A 25,538-nucleotide genomic window follows, 5' to 3' on the forward strand; every position below is an offset into this window, starting at 1 on the left:
TTCTGCCGGACTCCATTGGATTCTCTTGGATTCCATTGGATTCTGTTGGACTCCATTGGATCGCACTGCACCGCACTGCGCGACGCCCCCCAGGCACAGCCAGCGCGCATGCGCGTCCGGATAGGCTGGACTCCGCCCCCGCGGGCCATAGCCACGCCCCGACGGCACCACGCCCCGCCCCTGCAACCGAGCACCGCCCTTCCCCGCTCAGCCCCGCCCCCTAGCCCCGGGCCCCGCCCCTGTGCCCATAAAGGGGCGCGGGCGGAGCGCGCCACGCCCTGAGTGGGGGCGAACCAAGATGGCGGCGGCGGCAGTGCGGGCCGGGCGGACGGCGGGTGCGGGTGGCGGCGGCCGCGGGGGAGCCGTGACGGCCTGAGCGGCTGCGCCCCGGCGCTTCTCCCGGCGACATGGAGTCGGCGGCGGGAGGCGAGGACGGCGAGGAGCCCCCGCGGGAGGCCCGAGTCCTGGGCTCTGAGCTGGTGGAGACGTACACGGTGCGGAGCGGGGAGGCCGTGCGGGACGTGCGGGGATGGGGCAGCGGCCCCGCCGCCTCAGCGGTGCCGGGGAGCGGGTGAGGCCGGGCTCGGGGCCGGGCTGCCGCCGGCAGCTGTGCCCGGCCGGAGCTGTGCCCACGCTGGGGATGGAGCGAGGCATTTGGCACAAGTTTCCGAGGGGCTTTGGGGAAAGGAGCCGCGGGGGAGCCCGGCTCCGCCGGGAGAAGCGGCCCCGAGCTCCGCGTAGCCTCGGTCCTTCGGGAGAGGCGGAGGCTCCGTGGGCAAGTGTCGTGTACTTGCCCGTATATATCTCTGTGTATGTGCGTATGTTTATGGGAGATGGCTGTCGAGTAAACATAGCTTTTAAAGCTGGACTAAACAAAGCAGAAAATCTTTCCTTTGCATGCAAGTATCATTAAAAAACCCCTCTGATCTTATTTCCAGAGGAAATCAGATGATTTAGGATAGACAGTTTTTCTTTTATCCCACCAAAAAAAAAATTGCCAGCAGTGTTTAATTTGGGGAAGGAATGAAGCTTTTGATATAAAACTTGTTTTTCGTCTGGTCGCATTCTACCAAGAGTTAATTGGTCTGTTTTTCAGGAAGAAGCTCATCCTAAAGCAAACCTCAGTGTAATTGCAGATAGAAAATGCCTCGAGCACACCACCCTTTAGTTATATAACTAAAAAATGTTTTCTCCTTCTGCCTTATTTTAGCGTGATTTGAAAGACCTTTTTTCGGTAGAATGCTCACAGATGACAGGCTTCCTGCTGTGGGAAAGAAAAGGGAAAGGGGAGCAATGGTTTAGAAAGACAATGTTTGGAAAGTTGTGTGATGGATACAAGTAATGCCTCATGCTCCTGCCTCTGTGAAGGTATCCAGGGAACACAGAGCAACAGGAGAGTGGTCTCTGAGTTGTCAGTAGGACAGAGCTTACACAGCTGTGGCACATGAAGAGCCTAACTCCTTCCCAGGTGATGCCTATTGGAACACGATTGTGGCAATGACTTTCAGGTGGTGAGATGCCAAATTTACAGGCAGAAACGTGTGGAGCATTTGGTGAAGGAGTTGACTGCAAGCTTGAAATGAATTTTTGAGAGGTGCCTGAGCTCATTCTCTTAGTTGCATGATGTGTGTTCTCAGAAATGGTACCACTGCTGCTGAGGTGTTACTGAGGGTGTGTTAGGATGTGGTTCAACCCTCAGTCACTGAGAGGCTCAGTGAGACCTGTGGCTTGGGGACTGGAAACTTCCATGGCAGCTGTGAACCAAGACTCAGCAGTGCTGGTGTTGAGAATTTCAATCAGTATTATGCAATACCAGTGAATGAGAAAATCAGGTGCATTCAGGTGACAAAATGCCAGTGTCATCTGCCCCCTTATCCCTCTGGAAGTTACTGTGCAGGAGCTGAAAGGAGCTCCTTTGCTGCCCCAGCCTGCAGACAAGTGCTGTGGTAGGGCCACCCTTGGGTGACACCATTCATGCTCTGGATTGAGCTGGAGTTCAGGTGTGTAACTCTGCAGGTAGTGTTCATCTGACTGGCTGATAGTTGAGGATAACAATTTAAGCTGCTGCAGCTAAACCTAAAGAAGTTAATTTTTTTCCAGACCAGATTTCTTTCATTAGTGGTTATGGAAATACCTTGCTACTTTAATGCCATTTTTCTTGGGAGCTTTAAAGGTACAGTGTATGAAAGACAGGATTTACCAGTATTTGGTCCTGCTTTGATTCTCTTACTGCATTTTTGAAGGCATGTTGGCACTAAGCTTGCCTGTGTGTAAACCTCCTGAAGCTGTTAGCAGGACTCCAAGGCTGCTTGTCAGCTTTTGTTACACAGGCCCAAGCCATTAGAAATGTGGGACTAGATCTTTAAATGAAAGCAGAAGTTTTACAAAATTTGTCACAGACTGAAAAGTTTTTTGAAAAAAATAGCATGTGTTTAGTGTTCATAATTAGGTGAGTGGATTTTAAAGACATGACAAAGACCTGCACCAGGACAGAGATTGTTAAATGTTGTAAAAGTCAGTCAGATTTGGTCAAGGTAAGAGAGGAAATACAGCTGTAGCAATCTGCATCTTCATCCATTACCATGTGCTCAGGTGGCAGTGATCCTGTTTGCATCCTTGTTTTTAAAAGATTGTTTTTCTTGTGGCAGATGAGCTTCCTGTTGCACTCTGTGTTTCAGAGCTCACTCTCAATAGAAGGGGGCTGTGATGACATCTCTTTGACAGTTGTGGTATCAGATCCTGTAGAATACATCAGGGAGCCCCACAGTTCTGTGTGATGTTGAAGGTACTTTTAAAAATATGATTCTTTTTGGAGTGTTAGCATGAAAGGCAAGGTATGGGTAAATCCAGCAGGGAAAATGCTGCCCTGGTTGATGTGTTTGCTGTTGGGTTACTGAGCTGTGAGCATTTCTCCAGGGTTTCTCCTGGCTGTGCTGCTCCAGCTGATGCTGACTGAACACTGGGTTTCAGTAGAAGGCCTCAGGGCTGTCAGTGCTTCATTTGTTTCCTGCTATGCATTTGTTTGGCCTAAAATTCCCTTCCTGCTTTTCCTGGTTTTTGCAGCTGTTTTTAACATAAATACTACCTTTGATATTTAAGGAAATACTCTTGCTTCCTTGAATGGCTGTAAACTGCCTACACGATGAGGCAGGAGGAGGAGATGTGGCTGCATCACTGCTCTGGAATTTGGGTCCTGCTGGCTGTAGTCACACCTGTGTCCCAGCCTTCCTGTGGAGAGCTCTGTCATTTAAATGTTGGGCTATTATTTGGTTTTTTTGCAGTACTGAAGCATGTGCAGTGGGATGAGACACAATGTAGAAATGCCAGTTCTCCATGTAAAGCAAGGCAGGCAGGTTTTGTATAGGAAGTGAACAAAAAGCAGTCTAGAATCACTGTTGTTCATTTAATATCTGCTTTAAAAATGTTTAGTAGGTCTTCCAGCCCTCAGTATTTAACAAGATGAAGTGATGCTGTTTGGTGGTGTGGGCTCTTAACTGCAAAGAACTTGAAGTGGCTTGCTAGAAAACAAAAATATATATATATAGCATTGCAAGTATGTGAAACACTTTGCAAAGTAGAACATAACCAAAAGAGCTGATTTATAGAAAGATGGACAAAACTTTCAATGCAGAAGGGTTTGGTAGAGACAGGTGGAGGAGGAAATCCTGTGAACATAAAGGGTTTTGTGTTTAGCTCAATAGAAGTGCGGTTTGTGGTGTAAGGATGGGTGGGGATTTCACATGGTATATATATTTATGTCTGCAAGAAAGTGCAGAGTGGGGATGTCATCATCTATCCCTGTATTCCTTTAGCACCTGGTGTGACAGGCAGCCCTTGGAGAACCTTAACTTCAGCTGTCAGCCTTGTTGTATTAGTGCACTCAAAATTGGTTGGTGATGAACTTAAACTCCTAAAACAGTGAAAAATCTAAGGGGATTTTTTGCTTTAAAATGATTTATTTCTATATTGAGACAAGTCTAATACACACATCAGCATATTGCATTTATATATTTATTCTTCAAGATAAGGGCAGCTTGTGGATTGATGTGAAATCAGTTGCTGTCTCTGCATGCTGGTGCTGTTTGGGGGGTGAATATGTACTGCCAGCTCTGGCTGCCTTCTAGATGGGAAATGCTACAGCTTTTTAAAGACTTAACTTAAGGAATTGTATCAGTGCATGCAAACACTCACTTGAACAGTTAATTTCCCAACCAGACTGTCCATTTCTCTAAGTTTCTAGAAGTGGTCAGTGCTTGCCATTCTAGCAAAAGGATATTAAACCTTTATTACAAATTTACTCTGTGTTTTATGCAGGGAGGAGGGGTTTGCTTGCTCACCTGGTGAGTTGTCAGTTGGGACTGTGAAGTTACTGAATTTCCAGTGTCTAATCTTAGGTTTCATACTTTGTGTACTCAATGTGCATTGCATTTAGATGCACTGCTTGCTCTGCCATAGTTTAGCACAGTCAGCTTATTTTGGTTTTTTTTCAAAACAATTGATGTTTTTATTATAGCTTATAAATGTAGTACTTCTTTACTTCTGAGTTTAATTTCTTGGAGTTTCTCCTTGCTTTCCTCAGCATTGTGAGGTGCTTTTGAATGCTGGTGTTATTTCTGTTCTGGTTTGTCACCAGCACAGTGATTAATCCTGATCTGCTGTTTCCCAACACAACATGACAGGAGAACAGGCACAGGCCCTAATTGAGTCCATAATTCTGTGTGGGCATTCTTCTGTGTTTTCAGTGCTCATCCCAGCTCTGATGTGTCACTCACCGCGTGCTCGAGTCAGACATCTTGGTTTGGGGTTTGTTCAGTGAGCCAGTGTCAGATGCTTACAAAAATAAAACTGGCATCAACTCCAGTTCATCTTCTAAAATGCAGGTGGCATTCTATTTAATGCTTGACATTGTGCTGCTCTGTACTTGCAGTAAGTGAAAACTGGTCTTTTATGTAACAGATTGAAACTGTTACTGATTTTTGTTTTCTCATGTGGGTTTAGCAACTAGATGTGTATCATCCTCATAGCAGCTATGAGTCAGCTCTGGGTGATCTGTGGTAGTAAGCAAGTTCTTAACTGTATTAAATGCTTTCAAGATTTGATTACAAGTTGGTGTTTTCCCCAAAGAGTACAGTTGGACTGGATAATATAGTTTATTTAATTTGTTGTATTCAAGTAGCTGTGGAACTGGTTTTGCAGAGCCTTGTTTGTTTTCAGCTTGTGTTTTAGCTTGTACCTCTAAAATGTCTTTGGGATGGCTTTTTTCTGGCATATCAAAAGGTAGGCTGAGTTTTCTGCAAAACCTGTACTGTTCAGTCCAGAAAGTCACCTAGAATGAAAATCTTTGTTTGGTACATGCATGGCTAAAAATACTTAATTTTGTATTAGGAGATGTTGGGTTGCTTTAGATAATTGCAGTGATTCTTTGGGCTCAGTAACTCTTCAGGAAGATGTCTTGTGTGCTTTACCCCAAAAGGAATAAAACAACATCCATCCAAAGGGTTTGTTCTGTTTTCTCAAGGGTTAAGCTCCAGATTTCTGCTAAACTGAAGTGACAGCAGGATGCTTGCCAAGTTCCTCTGCCCATTGTGGAACTTGGTAGATGGAAGAAGGGATGCTGCTGTCTCAGGCTTGAGGGTAGCTATGAGGAGCAGCTTCAGTTAGCAGAAACTTTTGGGAAAAGAAGTAGCTTAGAGCCCTTGGTCCATCAACCTTTGGGTTGCAAAAAAATCCCTTTGCTTTACACTGAGACATCTGCATGTTCTTGTTATGGAGCACCCTTGTAGTGAGATCAGGTATCCCCCATCAGCAAAGCCCCCTCACACCTGGGGTTAGCATTTCCTTAGCTCTGATCCTTGCAGAATATCTACCCACCTTACAGTGCTCCATCAATCAGCAGGTCTCACTGGCAGCTTCTCTTTAATGTTTTGCAGTGTCCTTACTTGAATTTCATCCTTTCAGGTGTACATTATTCAGGTCAGTGTTGGCAATCATCAGTGGACAGTCAAGCATCGTTACAGTGATTTCCATGACCTGCATGAAAAGGTAAGAATGTTAAAACTGTGACCTTGGTATATTACAAAACTTTGTGCAGTTCTTGTAGTTTTGTTTTACGGAGTGATTTACATAATTTCTTTCTTCAATAAAGAGAGAGAATATCTGCCAGATGCCATCTGAACTGCAGACTCAGTCCTTTTTGTGAGAACATTGTTACTTGCCCCTGTTACACTCCCCTCTTGAACTGGGAGAGGTTGACCTGGACAACTTCAGCCTTGGGTGGAAGCTGTGTCAGAGAGGAGAGTTCAGGCTGGAGTCAGTGAACTTTTTGCTAAGGATGTTTATGATCAGCTGATTTGGTGGCCAAAGTCTCATCACAGTGGATGATAAAAACATCCTTAAAGTAGCATGGGATATTTACCAACCAGTGCTGATAAAAAACAAAAATGAGGAAAAGTCTACTTTGGTCATGAATGTTCTGCTTTCTCAGAAATGCAGTGGTTATTTTGTTGTTTTATCATATTTGTTGCATTCTGCCCTGGTACTGAGAGTGATTCCTTGAGCTGACACTGTTATTCCACTCTGATCATTCCATGACAAAATGTTCTTTCTGAAAATACCTAATACTTTGAAGGCAGTAGACAAATTTACCCAAGTAATTTTATTTTTTGATCTTCCCAACATCAGGCAACATGCACTTATTGTGTTCCATTGCATCTTTTGTGCAAGTTCAGGTGGTGTGTCAGGTATTAGCTCTGGTCTTTGTCTTTCAGCTTGTTTCAGAGAAGAAAATAGATAAAAATCTGTTACCTCCAAAGAAGATGATTGGAAAAAATTCCAAAAGCCTTGTGGAGAAAAGACAAAAGGAACTGGAGATCTACCTGCAAACTCTGCTGCTCAAGTTCCCTGTTACTGCACCAAAAGTTTTGTCACACTTCCTACACTTTCATTTATATGTAAGTTTATGTTTTTAGTGTCTGAATAGAGGCCTGAGTCTCTCCCTAATTCTCTGACTTGGGGAAAATTCTGTGGAATCTTCATGAGTTTGCTGAAATGCTTCTTTTTCAACATTTTTCACAATATAACAAAGCATATTTTTAAGATTTTTGACACAGCTTTTTATTGCAGTAGACACTGTGCTGGGAAGTAGTGTGGGCAGGGACTCTAAAAAGAAAAAAATAAATGCTGGCAGGAGAGTTGGAAGCTGTGAATAAATGGGAGGCTGAATTGGTTAGGCTGAAGTCAAGAGTGCTGGCTCTCAAATGAACATTGCATAATGGATCCACACCCTCCTACTTAGTGGCTAATGGCTGGAGCTGTGGTTCACACTGAAACAGTTTCCAGTAGCCCAAATGAAGAGAAATGATGCTTCTCTGTGGAAGCACAGTGATGGAGTGGCCTTTGGAGAAATAGCTCCAGGACAGAATGTTACGGTAAAGGATACTTGAAGCAAGAAGCAATTACTTGATTTCATGTTCAGATTGCAATTTGCTCATCTCTTGTGTATAGTTAGGCTTTTTTTGCAATATGGCATCATGTTGTAAGGGGGAGAAGGAATTTCCTCAAGAGGAAAAAGCACTGGAGAACTTGAGTGGAAAGAAGGAGCAGTAACTGCTTTGGGATGGGATGTCTTGAGAAGGCCCTTCAGGGTTTCATAGCTTCAGAAATTAGTCACCAGTGATCCATTAGGAGTTAATTAAGTTTTAGCAACAAAAGAAAGCCTGGTTTAGTTATGTTACATGAACATAATTATCCTGGTGAGACTTCAGAGTTTCTTAGATAAAAATAGTTGAAGGTTTATTCCACACTGTTGCTATTGCCTTGCAGACTTGAGAGAGAAGCACAGATTTGTAACTATCAAGCCCTCTGAAATGGATTTGAGGTTTTAAATTTTTTCAAAATGTCTGACAATGTAGGGAGAATTCTGTTCAAATAAACCAAAATTCCAGTGATCACCAGCAAATTGCATAATTTTTCTGTTCTGTGCTCTATCTTGTAGATGACATCTGTTTCAATAAAGTTTCAGTGTTGTAACTTCCACATGGTTTTTATGCAAGCAAAAGTTCTTCCTTGCCCCTGACTTATTTCTCAGGACTATTTTTTATCTCTTGTAATGTAATCTGTTTTTGCTTTTCCGAAGAGCTAGCAGTATTTGGATATAAATGCTTCCCTTTTTCTAAATGCTCTTGGATATTAAGAGCAAAGATGTTGCTCAGTCTGCATTTCTTTGCTTTAGGGGGATCTGACTTAGTTTTAAACTCTATTGTCTTTTGCTTGGAACTTTAGAATACTTGTAAATATTTACCAAAAATGTGTTAATTATTCAGGAGAAAAGCTAAATATTTACTGCAGTAATTCTACTGGAAAAAATGACCTTTCTGCAGAACTTTGATCTTTTAAAATATCTTCATTACCAGACAACCCATGTACATACAGAAGCCATTATAATCCCTGATATTGCCTTATTAATTTATGTAGGAAGGCTACAATATTTTTGTCTATTCTTTTTTGCAGTGTTTCCAGTATGGATTATTTCATTTCATTTCCCAGGTTAATAGAACTAAATGGAGTCGAAATACCAGCCATTGATACATTAAAGTCACTTTGAAGCCTTTTGTAGTTCTTGGGTGCAGCCTAGCAAAGAGAAACAGTTGCATGTGAGAGCAATGTAGAACTTTATTGTTACTCTGACATTGAAAAGGATCTCTGCAGTGACCTGGGGATGTTTATTTTGTTGCATGGTCTTTGTCATTTTAGAAGATTGGGTTTGTTAACTTACATGTAGAAGGTTTTGCAGGAAAAGCATTAAGTACCCACAAACTGCTGTTCAGACACCTGCAAACAATGGACTTCTGTGGGTGTGATGCATTTAAGTAGTTACAGCTAAGACAGAAGTCTCTTGTAGATCTGACAGAGGAATAGAGTTCCTTTTTTTTTTGCCTGCTAGTCAGTGAACAGTCTAAGTCATAATCTTGTTCCAATTATAAATGTAGGAAAAAAATTTTGGCTCTGTGTCCCAGATGACAAAAGAGATACAGAGTAGAGTTTTCAATTAAGTCTGTGCTTGCCAGATCAGTGTAACTGGCTTATTCAGATGTGAATCAGAATTGTTTAATTTTGTTTGAAACACAGCTTTGAGCTTGTTGTTCTCAAACTATGGCGTGGAGGCTTTGTTCATCCTCAGTGAATGGGGTTTCAGTTGCACTAAGAATGTGATGTTCTAAAATCCTTGTCTCATCAAATGAACTGAGCTGTCTGCTGCAGATGTCTTGTGGATGTATTCCCTTGGTATGAATCATGAGGTATTTGTCAGCAAAGTAAACTCATGAAATATTCATGTGGCAATGATCCATAATGTCTGTTCATACTTTGCAGCTACCTTAAAGTGAGATGTTTCACTAGGGGAAGCTTCACCCTCACGGTTTTATTTTGTTCTTTTTGTGGGCCTTTAAAAGGGAGCTGTTGGAAGCGCTCAGAACTATTTCTGGACTTGCACAGAGCATTTGCTTTTTGTGGAGAGAGGTGTGCCCAGGTGGGAAATACTTGTACTGATCTTTGTGCACCTGCAGGTTCAGGAAGTACAAATCCCTGCACTGAGAGTTTTCAGCCTTTCATGCTGGAGCCATCAGTGCCAGGAATGGAGGCTGAGCACCTGGGTGGGTCCAGGAGGGGAAGAGGGATGATGGGGGAGGAGGGGTTTGCTTTACCTTGCAGCAAGCATAGCAGAGTTGAAGTCCAGAAGACTACTTACTTTTTACATCTCTTTTTTTCTGTAGACATGTCAATCTAAAGCATTCCCTATGTTAGTGATGTTCTGAGGAAATGTTGAGTGTTTCAGGCATTAGAATAGTTTTAATGTTCAAATCTGAAGAACACTACACTTGTAATATTCCAAGTTGGACTAATGATGGCTAGTAATAACTTGCTCTAGTTGCTGCTGCCCTTTTATTGGTGTGTGCAGAATGGGATTATTTAAATGTAGTTCACTGTCTTTCATCTTGGAAGTGAAAATCATATGAAATAAAACATTGTCAAATAATTTTTATGAAGCATTTTCAAGTTATAAACAAATCTATAAAATGGTCACCCTGATTTCAGTAAAAAACCCCTCAAAAACAACAGTCCTCTACCACAGCAAATGAAGGATACTTCACTAAAGGTCCAAATTAAAAATTGGAACCATAAGTATGTAAATAACACTTATTGCAATGGTTTATTGTTTGCAGGAGATCAATGGGATCACTGCTGCATTGGCTGAAGAGCTTTTTCACAAAGGTAAGGAACTTGCAGCATTCATTCCAGAAATGTTTTCCTCTCTGTTCATGCATTCACATATCTTTCATATTTTACCTCCAGACAATGAGAGATCTGATCTTCCATATCCAACTGATACTTTTTCTCCTCCTTCTTTCTTTTTGTCTTTTTTTTTTTTTTTTTGCTGCTTGCACTTTAATTCAAGCTGCATTTTGTGAGAAGCTGCAACAGTCTTGCAGCCACAGATGGAAACAAGAAATGAGTGAATGCGTGTTTTGCAAAGGGCCTCCTAGTCTGTGTCCTTAAGGGACAGCATGTGGCAGTGGTGATCAGGAGCTTTTGCTAAGCTCTGTCTCACTGTGTTTTAGTGTAACCTGTAAGGCAGCTTGGTCTGTCAGTGAGTCCTGACAGTCTGTGTACTAAATGCAAGAGATCACTTTGGATACCTAAATATTATTCTTCCAGAATTCAGGAAACAGGAGACCTGTCAGTTAATTTAAGGGTGGCTTTTCTGAGGCTGGCAGATGAAAATGAAATGCTCTTACTGTAACTACAAAAGCTCCAACTGCTCCATTAACAGCAGGAGGCATGTGAAAGGATTAATCCCTGCTATTTTTGTTTTGAAGGACATGCAAGATTCTACTTTATCATTCCAGTTGAGGTGTGGTAGGCATGAAAGGTGAAGCATGTTTCAGCAATGCCATTTCAGATTTTCTGGCAGAAAGTTACCTTTAGGTGAAGCCACCTCAGAGAGTCCATTCAGTGAATTTTGGAATATCTAAAGCTTGTGAAGAAATCTTTGCTGGCTTTCTTGTGCCTGCAGTCTCACTGATACGAGAATTGATGTGTCACTGACTGCTCTGTATTAGTGTAATCCTCCACTAATGTATGTGCAGCTGGACTCTTGGACTTGATCCCACTGAGGCTGTAGGGAATTTTACTCCTCAGAGCATTTCTGAGAACTCTGCTTATCACAAAAGCTGATGCTTTTTTGTCCATGAAGTCAAACTGGTGTCCCTAAAATGGAGAAAGATATTCAGTCCATGTGTGGGTTCCAGCTGCTGTACCCTACATCAAGCTTATGGTGCCTTCAGAGAGGCTTTTATGTGATGCTTCCTGCTGTTCCTACTGTTAAATTGGATTGTGAAATTATAATTAGATAAGGCATTTTCTGTTCTGGGCATTTGCTTTGGTACTAGCATGCAGAAAATCCCCATACTTTCAAAAGAACATATTGTTCACTACAGTTCTGCATTTAGCATAGCAAAAGATCTGAGGTCTGTATTTTAGATAGCAGGTGCTGTGTTTTCTTAATAGAAAAACCTAACTGCTATAAACTTAGAGATATCTCAGAAAAAGTTTCACAACTCTTACATTACATAAAGGAACTTTGATTCCAGTCTTTTTAAGGCTGAGGGAAATTTGCCATTAATTGCATTAGGAACTTCAGGCCTGTATCATGAGTGCCCACTTGAATACCTGAATTATTTTGGTGTTAAAAAAAAATTATTTTCCTACCTCAATTTTCATCTTAGAGTACAAATGACAAATGTGTATCACTACATTTTCTTTGTACCATTTATTCCTGTGTGAGCCTTGCAACATTGTGTTTGATCCTGAGCTACTCTGTTTTTCAGGAGAGCAGCTCTTAATGGCTGGAGAAGTCTTCACCATCAGGCCCTTGCAGTTGTATGCTGTCACTCAGCAGCTGCTGCAGGGCAAACCTACCTGTGCTAATGGAGATGCCAAAACAGATCTGGGGCATATTCTGGATTTCACTTGTAGACTCAAGTATCTAAAGGTGAGGTCAATGTTAAATAAGTGTTCATGCTGCCAACCTGCAATCCATGCTGTCCTCCAGCCAAGGTGTGTGTGTGATGTTGTGGTCTTTTCAGCAGTGCCCTCTGTATAGATGCAGCCACAAAACCTTGCTGAGTGCCAGTAGGAATGGGTAAAGAAATAAATATTGACCCCTCCAACCTTGTTTTCTGTGCAAGCACTATGGGTAGGCCACTGTATATGAATATATGTGCATCTATATAAATCTTGTCCCCTTTCTCACTGTCTCACTGCATTTGAAAGTTAAAAATAAAACCCTAAAAAGTGTCTCAGTTTCATAGGTGGCCATGAATTTCTAGCTAAAATACCATTTCAGAATAAATGTAAAATGGCCTCAGAACAGATAGTTTTTGTCAGGAGACAATTTGACTTTTTTTTTTCTACCAAATAAATGAATTAGACTTTCCCTAAAGTAATTCTTTTACACTGCTTGCTATGACTCAAAAACTCATTTTAGCCCCTTTATTGCATGAGGAGCTACCTTTTAATTGTGTCATGTGTTCAAAGCTGAAATCAAATGGTGGATCAGGGAAGCAAAACCACAGCTGTGCTGGTGTTCCTGGGGCTCCTCAGTTGCCTTTGTCGTCCTCTGTCTGTATAGAATCCTCTGAAGGGAGGATTTTCTGGCTGGAGAGGAGCTTATTGTTCAGAGAAATGGGCATCTGCAGAATTTCTAGCCCTTCTGAATGCTTGTGAGTGGGCACATTCAGAACTTGTAAGATACATAAAACCAGAGAAAACCCTTTGAGTTTTCTCTCAAAATTCTATTCACAGCAAACATAATGAAGCCACCTGCTTTTTATGCTGCTGACATGCTCTGAGGCCAGAATCCTATAACCATATGGAAATACCAGATGCATTTTTATTGATGTATCAGTGTAATGCTTGTTTTCTTCAAACCCATCTTGAACTTCCCTTGTAGTGGAATTAAAGACAGCGCTGACTTGGAGGTTTCAAAGGTTTCATAGAAGTGATTTTCACTGAATTTTCTCTGATTTTCAGCCAAGAATGGAGCTTTGGTCAGCCTTGCTTATTATATTGCTTTTTGCATGCCCCATGTGCTACAGAATGCAAGCACAAGGTGGCACTTCAAGTTCAGTGCACTTAGCTGGAGCAATTAGTATTTGTTTTCCTGAAGAGTTAACCTGCAAATGTTATGAATTATTTCATATTTCAAAAATTGCTTGGAACTTTGGCTGTCTTTCCAAGCCACTGCCCTTGGGCCATTGCCTGTGTAAGACTGGAATGTGAACAAGTTGGATTGTGTGCACTAACTCAGTTCTTTAATGTCTTAAATGCCAGGTCACTGGAACAGGGGGACCTTTTGGAACCAGTAACATTCAGGAGCATCTCTTGCCTTTTGATCTGTCTATTTTCAAATCACTTCATCAAATAGAGGTAGGGCTGAGATACTGCTCATATGTGCTCTGCCAATGCCAGGTCTGCTGCCAATATCTCAGAACTGGTGATTCTCTGCTTTGATTTGCTGCTGGAGTTGGGGAATGCAGAGTTTAGCAGGACTGTTTCATTTGTGAAACAATGTTTTTTCACAAGTTTTGGAAATAAGGACACAGCATTTAAATTAGAAGACCTTTCACTGTGTGTATTTCCAAAAAATCACTTTTCAGTATTCACACATAACCTATGATAAGTGCCTTTCCACTGCCATAAAGAATTAACAAGTGGTAATAGTAGGGTCCTCTATTACAAAATGCTTTTTATTTGGAAAAAAAAGTATGTCAAGTATTTGTGAAAATACCCTGACATTAATTTTTTTGGGTGTAGTGCTGCTTGCTTGATAATTTACAGATGTTTTTCATTGCTCTGCTTGCAATATAAATACCAGGGTTTCTAGCAGTTTTCAATGGATATTTTTTCAAATACCTGCTTGACCACTTCAGGTCTTTCCAGAGAGAAAGACTATCCAATTCTGTCATGCAGTCTGTGCACTTTTGGTGGATGCTGTACTTTTTCTAGTATGTGAATGCTGTTGTGTCATTGATATGAGACAGTTGTTGATTGAGAACTGAAGTGTGTTTCTGAAGTCAGTGATTTATTGTCATTCTCATATGGGAAGGAAGCTACAATAGAGGGAGAGAGTCTAACACAGCAGAGAGGATAATGCAGAATTGTATGAATTTTCCCCTTTTCTCTGAGCATGAATGTGAGGAAAAGTGATTTTAGATCTTGAAGACTTTTGAAATTGTATGTTCATGAAAGGTTTTGGATTGACTCACACTAGATGAACACTTTCATCCCAAAGTAAGCACTGTCCAAAAAGGAACAGTGGTAATCTGGGAAGAATTTTTTTCAAGAATGACAGAGATTTTTCGATCTCTGTCAGTTCATTGTGGTTTCCCTGATACACCAGCAAATGTGCCAGCTCTCATGGTTGCACAATGTGTGTGACTGTCTGCAGAGGAGGACCTGGATAGACACTGTAGCAGATTTTCAGTAATGTTGTTTGAAATTGAGCTACAGAAAAAAAGACTTCGTGATCTTACACTTAGTCTGTGTAATTAGCTGACTACAGGTCATTAGATTAGTGTCCTCGCTTTCTAGGCATTTCTTTTTTCTTATGATAAAAAGGCCATCTGATACCCAAATGAACGTGTCTGCAGGTAGAATCATAACTTCAAATAAATCTCTTTTTGGTAACAGTAAAAATACTGTGACCTGTTAAATCACCTGGGTAATTTCACCTTGAATACATGGGACAGGTGGAAAGTCAATGAAGAAGCTTTGTTTAAATATATGTTGGAATTTCACTTTTCTCTAGTTATGTCTCTAATTTCTTGCTTTAGCTTTGCCACGTGTCAGTGTTTCTGACCTGATAATCCCAGGAGATTTTGAGGAAGTGCTGTAACTACTTTGCAGATTGCTGTAGAATCTGCTGTTGAAGCTTTCAGCTACCTCTTTTGTGTCTCATTTGTCTGTCCTAACATTTCTGACTTTGTAATGTAATTTTTTTAAATAGATCAGTCATTGTGGGGGAAAGCTTATCAAAGGGCTGACTTCATCAAAGCATGCTCTGGCCACACTGAGTGTTCGGTTTTCAGCAACATCAATGAAGGTAAGAGCAAGTTCCTCCTTCTGGTGAGTGTTCAAAGCATGTGCAAAACCAACATGCACAGTGGGGAAGTATCCATTTGGAGTTCATGGGGTTTTCTGTACTGCCTATTGCAGGTTCTGTTTTTAAAACCATGGAACTCTAAGGGGTTTCTAATCTTACAGAAACTCAAGTTTCAGTGAGGGAAGTGTTGGGATGTGTCCCTTCACAGGGACACTTTTGATGCTTGCTTACATGGGGTTGTTGCCATAGTTTCCAAAACCATTAGCTCTCCCTGAAGATGTAAGCCAAATGTTGGTGTCCCTCTCTTAAACAGGAAATCCTGGTGCCTGAGGCCTCTGAGTTTGATCAGTGGGAGCCAGAGGATGCACTGGATTCAAGTTGTCCAGTGACAGCAATTATTCCAACCTGGAGAACTTTAACAACTTTGGACATGAGTCACAACAGCATCTCTGAAATTGATGACTCAGTGGTAAGAAGTATTTTTAATTTGTGGAAAAAATATTACTTATCTGTGGCATATTATACACAGCAAGGATTTTGGATTTGCTCTACTGCTTTTTCTGGAGAATTTTCAGTTGCACTTTATGTTGGTTATCTACCCAAGTTAGTGCTTAGGAGGTTTGTTCTATAAGAACTTCATTTTCTTTGCTAAAGGAGAGTACTTTTGTCATTTTGTGTTCTGTAGGCATTTCCATGAATTCTCACTTTTTGAAATATGCTTTTACTGTTTGCCTTGGCTGTAGGAGCCGATCAGAATTTTTTTTAAAGAAAAAACGCCTCATGGCTCAACTTTGGAGCACTTATCAAGGCTGGAGTTTCCTGCATATTTAAAAATCTATGACTTGCTGGCAGCTTTCTTGACATCAAAACAATATGAAAAGCATGAAACCAAAATTTTGGAGTATTTTGCCAGTACTTTAGAATTTTGTTTTGTAAATCAACTGTTAAGAAAAAAATTAACATTCATCACAAGAGCATGGTAAAATATGAAGATAGCTTTTTACTTGAGCTACTCTTGTGAAGCAGGAAATAATTGCATGTGTAGCTCAACCAGACATCATAGACTTGGAGCATAATTATCTTGTTCATAATGTTTTGGGATGTAGATTTAAGATGCTTCAAGTCTGTGTGCAGGTCTTAACTGGCCTGTCAAGGCAAATCAATTCTGAGATTACAACCAAATTAAAGCAGATGCAAAACACTGATGTCAGAATTCAGCATCAAGTTCAAGGTTTGAGACCTCCAAAACAAAAGAATTTCTAAGTTAAAATGCATTTTCTACAAGTTTGTGTGACCTGACCTTGTAGTTCTTGGCTGGTATAATCAGGAATGGATTTACTCTGGGTTTTGGTACTACTGTCTTTATCCAGGTTTGTGTGTAGCATAAATCCCCTGGTTTATCTGTTTGATAAGACCAAAGCAGCATCAGTGAGTTTTATCTATAATTAGTGGGGATGACCTAGGAGAAATTATTTGTCTTCAGTAAGAAACCAGGTTTTAGATTAAAACTGAATGGTGCCCCTCAGAGTAACCTGGTTTTCTTAAGAGCAGGAGTCAGCCCTTTTTTGCCCCAAGTCACACAGAATGCTTTCTTAATGCCAGAAGCTGGGAAGAGAGACTGTGTTGGACAAGGCCTTTCCATTGCTTTTGTTGGTCAACAGATACTGAAGGAAGTGTGGCCTGACTTAAAACTAAAGTGCATTTAACACATGTGGGGTTTTTCCCTTCTAGAAATTAATTCCAAAGATTGAGTTCCTGGATTTGAGTCACAATGGGGTGTCTCTGGTGGAAAATTTACAGGTAAATGATGCATTTGAAGGTGAATTTTTTACCCAAGTGCCCAAGAGCTTAGAACACAGATTGTTATGCTTCAGAGCTTTGTTGCTCATCTTCATGGAGAGTAGTTTCAGCCCAAACAGCTGCCTCTTTGTAGCATCAAGTACTCTTTTAGTGATGCATTTCTTAACTGCTCCTGGATATTTTATTTTCTTTGCCAATGTTGACATACATTTAGTTCTTAACTAAATTCATTCACTGCCAGCTGTATGTGTGGGTTGGTAAAAATGCAATGGAGGAAATTCCATTTCTACAAGCTTTAATCTTTGTAATGAACAGTTTCAGGCCATGTCTTTCATGCTATGTAGTGTCCAGCATGAAAACACTGTTGCACAATACAGTGAGCCAGCCATAAGATAGCATCTTTATTCATTTTAATTGGTGTATGACATGAATTTTCTGTGCTGTTGTAGCATCTGTACAACCTTGTTCACCTGGACTTATCCTACAACAAACTTACAACACTGGAAGGTGTTCACACAAAACTGGGAAACATCAAAACTCTGAATTTAGCAGGAAATCAGCTGGAAAGGCTGTGTGGTCTTAACAAACTGTACTCATTAGTCAACTTGGATCTGAGCAACAACAAAATAGAGCAGGTAACTGTTGACTTTTGGAGTCAAAATGTGTTAGGTCAGAAGTCGTTTCTTTTAGTGGATCAAACTGCAAATAAATAAATGTGGCTGTAGTGATTTTTCCTGGTTGTTGTTTGTATGTAATCTATGGAAGAAATGCTCAGTCTGTGTGCTCATTTTCATTTTGCCAGTGTGTATTCATGCTTTTATTCTCAAATACTTTCAGATTGATGAAGTAAAAAATATCGGCGGCCTGCCATGCTTGGAGAAGGTGATGTTATCGAGCAACCCGCTGAGCATCATCCCTGACTACCGCACCAAAGTCCTCGCTCAGTTTGGAGACAGGGCCTCAGAGGTGAGCCCAGGGCTGCCCTTCTCACCCTCCCTTCAGCTGCAAATGCTCTGCAAACCTGAGGAGTTTTTAGCGTGCATTGGGGATGGTGTTTAGAAGTGAAACCTTATTAGTGTTATTCAGCAGTGCTCCCGGATCTAAATGAGATTTTACCCTGCCTCATTGGGTAACAGTCTGTTAATATTGAAACACTGTTGTGCTGGAATGGTGTTACACTTACCAAATGTTGCTGAGTGTGCATTAAAGTGATGTTAGCTCAAGGTCTAATGTGGTAATTGTTTCTGTGTAATAGTTACATGGTTAGCATTGAGCCATGGCAATTTTTGATTGTTCCATTAATAAAAATTGGAGAATGCCTCATTTGCAATACTTTTAGGTATTTTAACTTTTTTTTAGGTTTGTTTGGATAACATTGTTACCACAGAAAAGGAACTGGACACAGTGGAAGTGCTAAAAGCTATTCAAAAAGCAAAGGAGGTGAAATACAAACTCAGCAACTCAGATAAAAAGGTGAGTCTGGTGCTGTGAGAAAAGTAGAATGTGCAGCTTACAAAAGCTTACAAAATTACTTCTACAGGTTAGATGTAAGCAGAATGAAGTGAATTTTCCTTAGCATTAAAATTTTTATGCTTTGTGTTTTAATGTGATATGACCTTTTAATGTTGCCTCTTTTTCCTATTTAGTTTTCAATGCATTTTTGGCAGTTATCTGACCTTCTATTTGTGGGCTGGCTCAGGAGAGAGGAAGTGGGAGGAAAAGATAAAATTACTTAATGGTGTACACAGTGAATTCACAGTTGACTTTAACAGCCATATTTTGTGTCTTACACAAGTATTTCAGAGCTGTGATTTTACTGCTTGCGTTGCAGAGTACTGAAATTACTTCCCCAAACTTTCTTCCTGTGGGTATTCAGCAGTGGGAGAGAATCAGAAATCTGAGTTCTCCTTGCCTTCCCTCATACCTGGCTGTGTGCTGTGTACTTGGTTAGTCTTGGTTTGGAAGTCAGTGTAGGGACAGAAGAGGTTCTGTCCATACAATGTGGAAATCCTGTTTGATTCTTTTGACTTGTGACACTGCCAATTCCCTCAATACAGTGATTAGTCAGTGATCAGAATGACTTCTCTAAAAGGATTCTTAGTGGAATTCCACCTAGTGTGAAAATTGAGACTTAGAGGAGGTGATCACCCCCACCACCTCCCACCAAAAAACCAAAAACAAAAATAAAAAAGCTGGCACTAACTTTCCTTTTACTAAAATTGAGAAAGGTTGTGTGGGCTTATTTTAGTTCAGGATCTCATGTGTCCTGTGTATTTAGTTTTTTTCTTTAATTGCTGCGTACTTTCTTTATTAGATCAGTGAGGACTCCAGGCTCACTGCTGCCAGCTCCAAATCAAACTGTTCTTCTCTTACTGTTCGTCCTTCCTCTCCCTCTCTGCCTCGTCCTGTCAGCTCCAGCCAAGGTAATCATGTATGTATCGTGCTGCTGGGCTGAGCCTCTTGGTTCTGCTTTTCTAAGCTGCATTGATATACATGAATATTATGTGCATGGATTTAGGGCTCTCAAGACAAGCACAAAGACACGGTAGAATTCGCTTTGAAAGTGAAAGTTGTATGGAATGTGACTCAGCAAAACCTACCTGTAGTTCCCAGTAGTGGTTAAATATCTGGAGTGAGAATTTGGGTACAGGACTTTTTACTGCATCATCCTGCAGGGGACTAGATGCCACTTCCAGGTTTAGAGTCATGCCTTAATGGAAAACTGTGGCATAGAGAGAAATATTTTAAAATTGCTTCACTACTCATTCTTGGTCTGCAAAATGTGAGCTTAAGCAGCATATGTTCCATTAGTGCTTTTTGCAAGAGCTGCATTTCTGTCACACCAGGGGGAAGATAGAGAAAAGAGATGAGTAAAAGACACCTGTGGGATTAGTGTTCTGGCTGAGCTGGTGATTTCAGCACATCTGTTGTGCTCTATAGTACCTGCTGGCCTCACCTCACGTTTTTTTACTCTGTGTTTCAAGTGAATGTGTCTGCTGCATTAGGAACTTAGAAGAATGACTTGACTTAACTTTCTTCTTTAGCCCATAGGACTGACTTATGTGAATATTCACTTGTGACTGAGAAAAAGAAATACTTGCTGGTTTTGGCTTTTGTCTGATTGAAAAGTGCAGTAGAATATGCACAGTGAGAGAAAACATCGTACCCATCTAAAAGAGCTGGGATTATCTTCTCAATTTCGTGGCATGGGGCAGGGGGGGGCACAGCTTCCTCTTACCATTAATCAGTGGATTGGTGGATAAGGGAGAGAAGCATCCCTGAGGAGCTTGATTTTTGGAAAAAATCCATTGCTGTGATTTCTGCAGAATCAGCAGAGGTTTCTTTGTTCACTCTAGAAAAAATGAAACTGTTCTGACAGCATTTGATGAGGGGGTAGACACCTTGATACACATTTGTTGCTATTTGTGTACTTTGCTTTTGTAGCCCTTCTAGATAATTTTTCATCTGCAGAAAAAATGCCAGTTTTTCCTAAATCAAGTAAATGCTTGCTTTAAAATATCAAGCACTTGATAAACTGTCTCAGTTCTGTAAATATGTAACAACCTGCAGTTTTATACAGGACTTGCTGTAAAAATATGACTTGCTGTCAGCAACCCCTGGGACTGTTTAAATTATTTATCAACATTTTTTTTTCTACTACAGTAAATGTTTAGGAGCAAACAAATCTTGAGATAAAAGAAAGTATAGCTCTTTCTAAAGGACTTAGGAGTTCTATAGAGTGGCATAAGGGTCAAGGCTTATTTACTGTAGTCCTTTTCCATAAGATTCCTTCAGTAGAATTTTGGGGAAGGCTTTTATAAATAATGGGAAAATGAGGGCTGTGCAGGCTATTTCTCAGCTTCAACAATAAAAATTTATTATTTGCTACATATCTAACTATGAAGGGTTGTTTTCAAAATACCAGTTTTGAGAAATCTATTCTAAAGAAAATGGAAATATGCTGAGCAATTAGTTTCACTGATAGACCTTAAGTCATGAATAATGGAATTAATTTCCTGATGTGCTGTTTCTATGAATTGTTTTCTCTGCATTTTCTAGACACCATCTGTTTCCATAACATATTATTCATACTTAATGTCATTGGGAAATGGCTTATGGAAAAAGATTAAATATTTATATAGGAAACAGAAAATCAAAAATAATGCTGTCATGTTCTGGTTTTCCTGTCAATTTGAGTTTCCTTCTTGCTAACACAGTATTTTGTTCAAGTAATAAATACCTCTTGTGTTTCCTCTGACCATGAGATGTCTTGGTGTAATCTGCTGAACTTTACCATCAATGCAGAAAGATAACATACAGGTTTTTTATGCTCAAGCCAGAAACATGTCCACACTGTAATTTTGTTGGTCATTTTCATATTTAAATACTTGAGCTGGCTGGTTCAGTGGCAATACTGAAAATTGATTTGCTCTGTTGAGCCAGTTTGATGCTGTGAATATCAAACTGGCAAAAAGTCAAACGTTCCTGAGAATGTTGCCTTGTATTCACTCATTATAAGTTTTTACTGATGATTCAGCTTTGAACCCTTGAAAAAGGTTCCAAATAAGGTGAGATAATATCTAAAGTGGCATTTGAGAGATGAGAGCTTCGTGTCTGGTTGAAGGATGTACAGAGATATTACAGATATTGTTCAATTAAAGCTTGCAGAAATTTGGGAATGTGCTACAAAGTTAATGAAGAGTGTTCTGCCAGCCTAGCAGCTGACTAGTTCTGTTAAAACTGAGCTGTGTCAAGATTTCTTACACCAGAATTTGAGATTGAAATTGCTTTTTAGTTTGAGAAAGAAGCTGTAGCAGTCTTTTTCAATTAAACTAAAATTCTGCTTGCTTTTTTATCCTGGCTATTGTGTGAAGGTATGCTTTAGCTTTACTGATTTATGATTAGATCTTGATTATACAATTTTAATCCCGCTTGATTGGCAGATACTATAAGATATTTATTTTTGCTTTGCTTCAGTGATTTAAAGAGTTGTTTATGTTTGTTCTAGAAATAATTTGTGAAGATACAGTCCTAGCCAACAGTTTTTTGCAATCCAGTGATTCGACTCCTACAGACCATACAGTTCCCCAGAGATGCTTTGAAATACCAGACTCCAGATGTAAAATTCAGGTAATTGCCACACTTTTGTTTATATTATAGTATTTTTAAAAGCTTTTGCAAACTTCTTTCTGATGTTAAACTTAGATTATCATAGTAATCCATAGCAAAGGTTTTTTTGCTTCTCAGAGCTATTTTATGGAAAAGGAGGCAGCCCTAAATTTGATTCAAGGGTGTTCGGTCCAGGTTGTAAATTAAATGCAGAATCCAAGTTTACCAGAGCTGCAGAGAACTGTTGCCACTGTGGCTTTGAGATGTTTACCCAGTACTACTGCAACATCATTTAACAGCCATTTAGATGCTGAGTGTAATAATTGTGTCTTATCATATTACAGTATCAGTTTTTGAAAGGCTATTCTCTTGCTGGTAGAGCAGAAGAATCTTCTCTCTGTCAATAGGCAATGGCCTTAATTTGTCTTCTTCAATCTCCTCCTGTCTGATAACTTCTGGTTTGTGATTTCATTTGTGGTATTGGAAGCACTCTTCATATGCATGGCTTCAAGGAATAAGACAGGAAGACTTGGTGTCTCTTCCTTTGCTACCAGTGTAGTTGGTGTTTGTCAGGTTCCCTTAGTGTTTGGCTTCATGTTACACTGATTCACTAAAAGTTTGTAGAGTGCTGAAATGCCTGGGTCACAGGCTGGATCTGTTCTCAGGTCAGCAGCAGAGTTCATTCTTCTTCTGCCTTAGCTGAATGCCCAGCCTAAAGCAAACATTATTTTTGGGTCCTCAAAGGGTGGCTGTTAAACTCCCTGTGAAAACAGCAGGACTTGGCCAGCTTTAAAAAGCATGAGCCAGCTTTAACTTTGCTTCTCATGTGTGCTGAACTCTTAAGTAGTTTACAGCTTCCTGATGTTGCTTTCTTCTCCTTAGGCACCTGCCTCTTCATTGGCTTCATGCAAAGAGTATGGTGGTGGTCATCATGTGTGGTAAGCTACATAAATAAACTCTGGTTTAAATCCTTGTTAGCTTTTGGGTAATAACAGTAGATACTGTTGTCTTAAACACAGCCTTTAAGACAAAACAATCTCTTTCATTGTATTCTGCCTCTGGTTTTTTGAACCACAAATATGTTTTTAACCTTTGAACCCTGGAATGCAGCTGGTGGTTTCAAAACCAGCAATAGCTGCATTGTCTAGTCCTTTAGCTTGTGAGGTTGTACTTACTGGGGATGGGAAAGGAAAGAGGAATTAAACATTTTAGTTTTTACTTTCTATAGAATTACACACTACCAGCCTTGAAAATCAATGGCTGTGCAGTACAAAGATGTTCTACAAAATTACACTGATTTAACTGTATTAGCAAGAGCAAATATCAAAGTTCTGAAAAGCAGCACCCTGAATTGTAGGTAGCCATAACTGTTTTTAAACTCAAGTTTGTACTTATTGTGACTTCTTCTCTCTTTTGAAGTTTGGAGAGAGAACACTGTGCAGTGCCTGACCCCTGTAACACCATCATCTTGCCTTTTAATTGTATGTCCTACACTGCCACCAACCAAGACTTTATCCAGCACCTTTCTGCCTCGATAGTGCAGGCTGTGCAGAAATCTGCCCCCTCTCCCACAGAGAATAAAGGAAGCCCTGTGGGTACTTCCACAGCCACAGACAAAGCAGATGGATATTTTGAAATGGGACTTCATGAAGGAGATCAGACTTTTGAGTTCAGCACTACTTTGGATGCTCAATCATCTGACAACATAGCAGTGGAGAGTGTTGACATAGTCAAAATTCTCTGGAGCTTTTCAATTCACATTCATAAAGGACTCAGACAGTTTGCTTCCTGTTTGGTTTTGACCGATGAGATGCTAGCTGTGTTTGAGATTCCTCATCAGGAATTGAGAGGAAATTGCCAGCACATCCCTTCTGCCTTGAAATTAACACTGTGTTTTCCCTACACTGATCTAATAGAATTTGGCTTTCTCCTGCCAGAAATCTGTTTAACTCTGAAGCTGAAAAACAGTGACCACTGCTTGTTTATTGTTTCAGAATCCCAGAATCTTCAAGACTTTTATTCCTGTTTACAAACGTGTTGCTCTCAACACTACACATCAGTGTTACCAAGCTCCACATGGTACTGTAGAAAAGCAAATCTCCAAGAATTTCTCTGTCAGCTCATGGAATTGAATTGCATTTCAGCTGAAGATGTTGAAATAAAAGGTTGTTTCCCAACATATCTTGTTTATGGGAATAAAACCAACGTTCAGAAAGTCTTGCATCAACAAGAGTCAGCTGGCAATAACAAGGAATGGTCAAAGAATGCTTTGTGTTCTGCACTTTATTCTTCAGTTTATAAATCTTCTGACCAGAGTCCCTGTGTGGTCCATCCGTGTTGGATACTTCTAACACCCCAGCATTTGTACATTGTAAAGGTGGATTTCAGCTTACTGCCAGGTAAATGGGCAGGCACAGAGGAGTTGGGAAGTGTATTTAAACTGAACAGAATTCCATTGGCATCACTTGTGCTGCATCCAACTCACGGTGCCACACAGCAGAAGGGTTCATTTTTGGATGGGCACGTGCTGGAGTTGCTTGTTGGATACAGATTTGTTACAGCAGTGTTTGTTCTACCTCATGAGAAATTCCACTTTCTAAGAATCTACAGCCTTCTAAGGACACTGCTCCAGGATGTTAAGACTATTATTATTTTCAAAGCTTCAAGCAAATCGGATGCCGTAAGAAATCATGCTGCGGAGGCAAACAGACACAGTCAGGCAGCCAGGTAAGGATTCCTGTGAAAGGTCTCTGCCACAGTGCTGGATGTGGCCTGACCCCTGTGTTTGCTGCTGTCATTGTGGTTGAGTTTGGACTGTAGCATTGATGAAATACTTCCACAATGTGCTAGTCTTATGTAAGTGTGGTTATCCTGGACTGTAGCAGTCCACCTTTTTTTTTTTTTTTTCTGTTTTGTTGCTGCAACGTAAAATGTAATTTCTGGTGGAAGGAAACTTCCTATTTCATGTCCCTGCAGGCTGAAGTTACAGCAGATTGACAGCTATGGTCAAGATAGAAATAATAATAAACTACTAAAAATGGAAGTTATCTAGTTTTAATTTTTGAATTAAATACAAATATTTTTGAAGGGAAAAAGCTGTGCAGATCTTTACATTTTTTTGATTATTTATATTCTGGATCTTTTCTAGTTTCTGCAAGCCTCATCTGACATTGTCATCCTTATACCCATCTGAACTTCTTATGCAGAAGATAACAGAAGACAACCAGATTCCTGTTCACATTCATGTTTCTGTGTCTCTGCAGTATGTGGCTGGGCTGAAGGGAAGAGCCCTGGTTGAATTTTTCCATAGCAACATTGCAGAGGTATCATGTCTATATCAAGTGTACAAAAACATGCTTTGTGACCTTTCTGTGCTACACAGTATTCATAAAAACTTTCCTGAGCAAATTTAGCCACAAGAATTAGGCCCTGGGAAACCTGAAAATATTTTCATCAAGAATCTGTGTGT

At 40.4% G+C, this 25,538-nt stretch overlaps 1 protein-coding gene across 5 annotated transcripts in view; it reads left to right on the top strand.

Annotated features, from left to right (window-relative positions):
* Window positions 1–259: 259 nt before the first annotated feature.
* NISCH (nischarin) overlaps window positions 260–25,538 on the top strand; it is a 29,541-nt gene continuing 4,262 nt past the window's right edge. Inside the window, exons 1-17 of one of the 5 annotated variants that reach the window (XM_005485498.4) lie at window positions 260–494; window positions 5,959–6,042; window positions 6,768–6,950; window positions 10,221–10,269; window positions 11,886–12,049; window positions 13,390–13,485; window positions 15,065–15,160; window positions 15,474–15,629; window positions 16,892–16,960; window positions 17,410–17,595; window positions 17,798–17,926; window positions 18,320–18,433; window positions 19,275–19,383; window positions 21,969–22,090; window positions 22,952–23,007; window positions 23,489–24,796; window positions 25,218–25,392. In XM_005485498.4, coding sequence (XP_005485555.4) covers window positions 408–494; window positions 5,959–6,042; window positions 6,768–6,950; window positions 10,221–10,269; window positions 11,886–12,049; window positions 13,390–13,485; window positions 15,065–15,160; window positions 15,474–15,629; window positions 16,892–16,960; window positions 17,410–17,595; window positions 17,798–17,926; window positions 18,320–18,433; window positions 19,275–19,383; window positions 21,969–22,090; window positions 22,952–23,007; window positions 23,489–24,796; window positions 25,218–25,392 — 3,183 coding nt within the window. In that variant the 5' untranslated portion in view covers window positions 260–407. Of the gene's footprint in view, window positions 495–5,958; window positions 6,043–6,767; window positions 6,951–10,220; window positions 10,270–11,885; window positions 12,050–13,389; window positions 13,486–15,064; window positions 15,161–15,473; window positions 15,630–16,891; window positions 16,961–17,409; window positions 17,596–17,797; window positions 17,927–18,319; window positions 18,434–19,274; window positions 19,392–21,968; window positions 22,091–22,951; window positions 23,008–23,488; window positions 24,797–25,217; window positions 25,393–25,538 lie in introns of those variants that run through there. The other 4 variants (XM_074549982.1, XM_074549983.1, XM_026792422.2 and 1 more) reach the window with 4 other exon arrangements.

Source organism: Zonotrichia albicollis, chromosome 12 (genome assembly GCF_047830755.1).
Source record: "Zonotrichia albicollis isolate bZonAlb1 chromosome 12, bZonAlb1.hap1, whole genome shotgun sequence".
Lineage (NCBI taxonomy): Eukaryota > Metazoa > Chordata > Aves > Passeriformes > Passerellidae > Zonotrichia > Zonotrichia albicollis.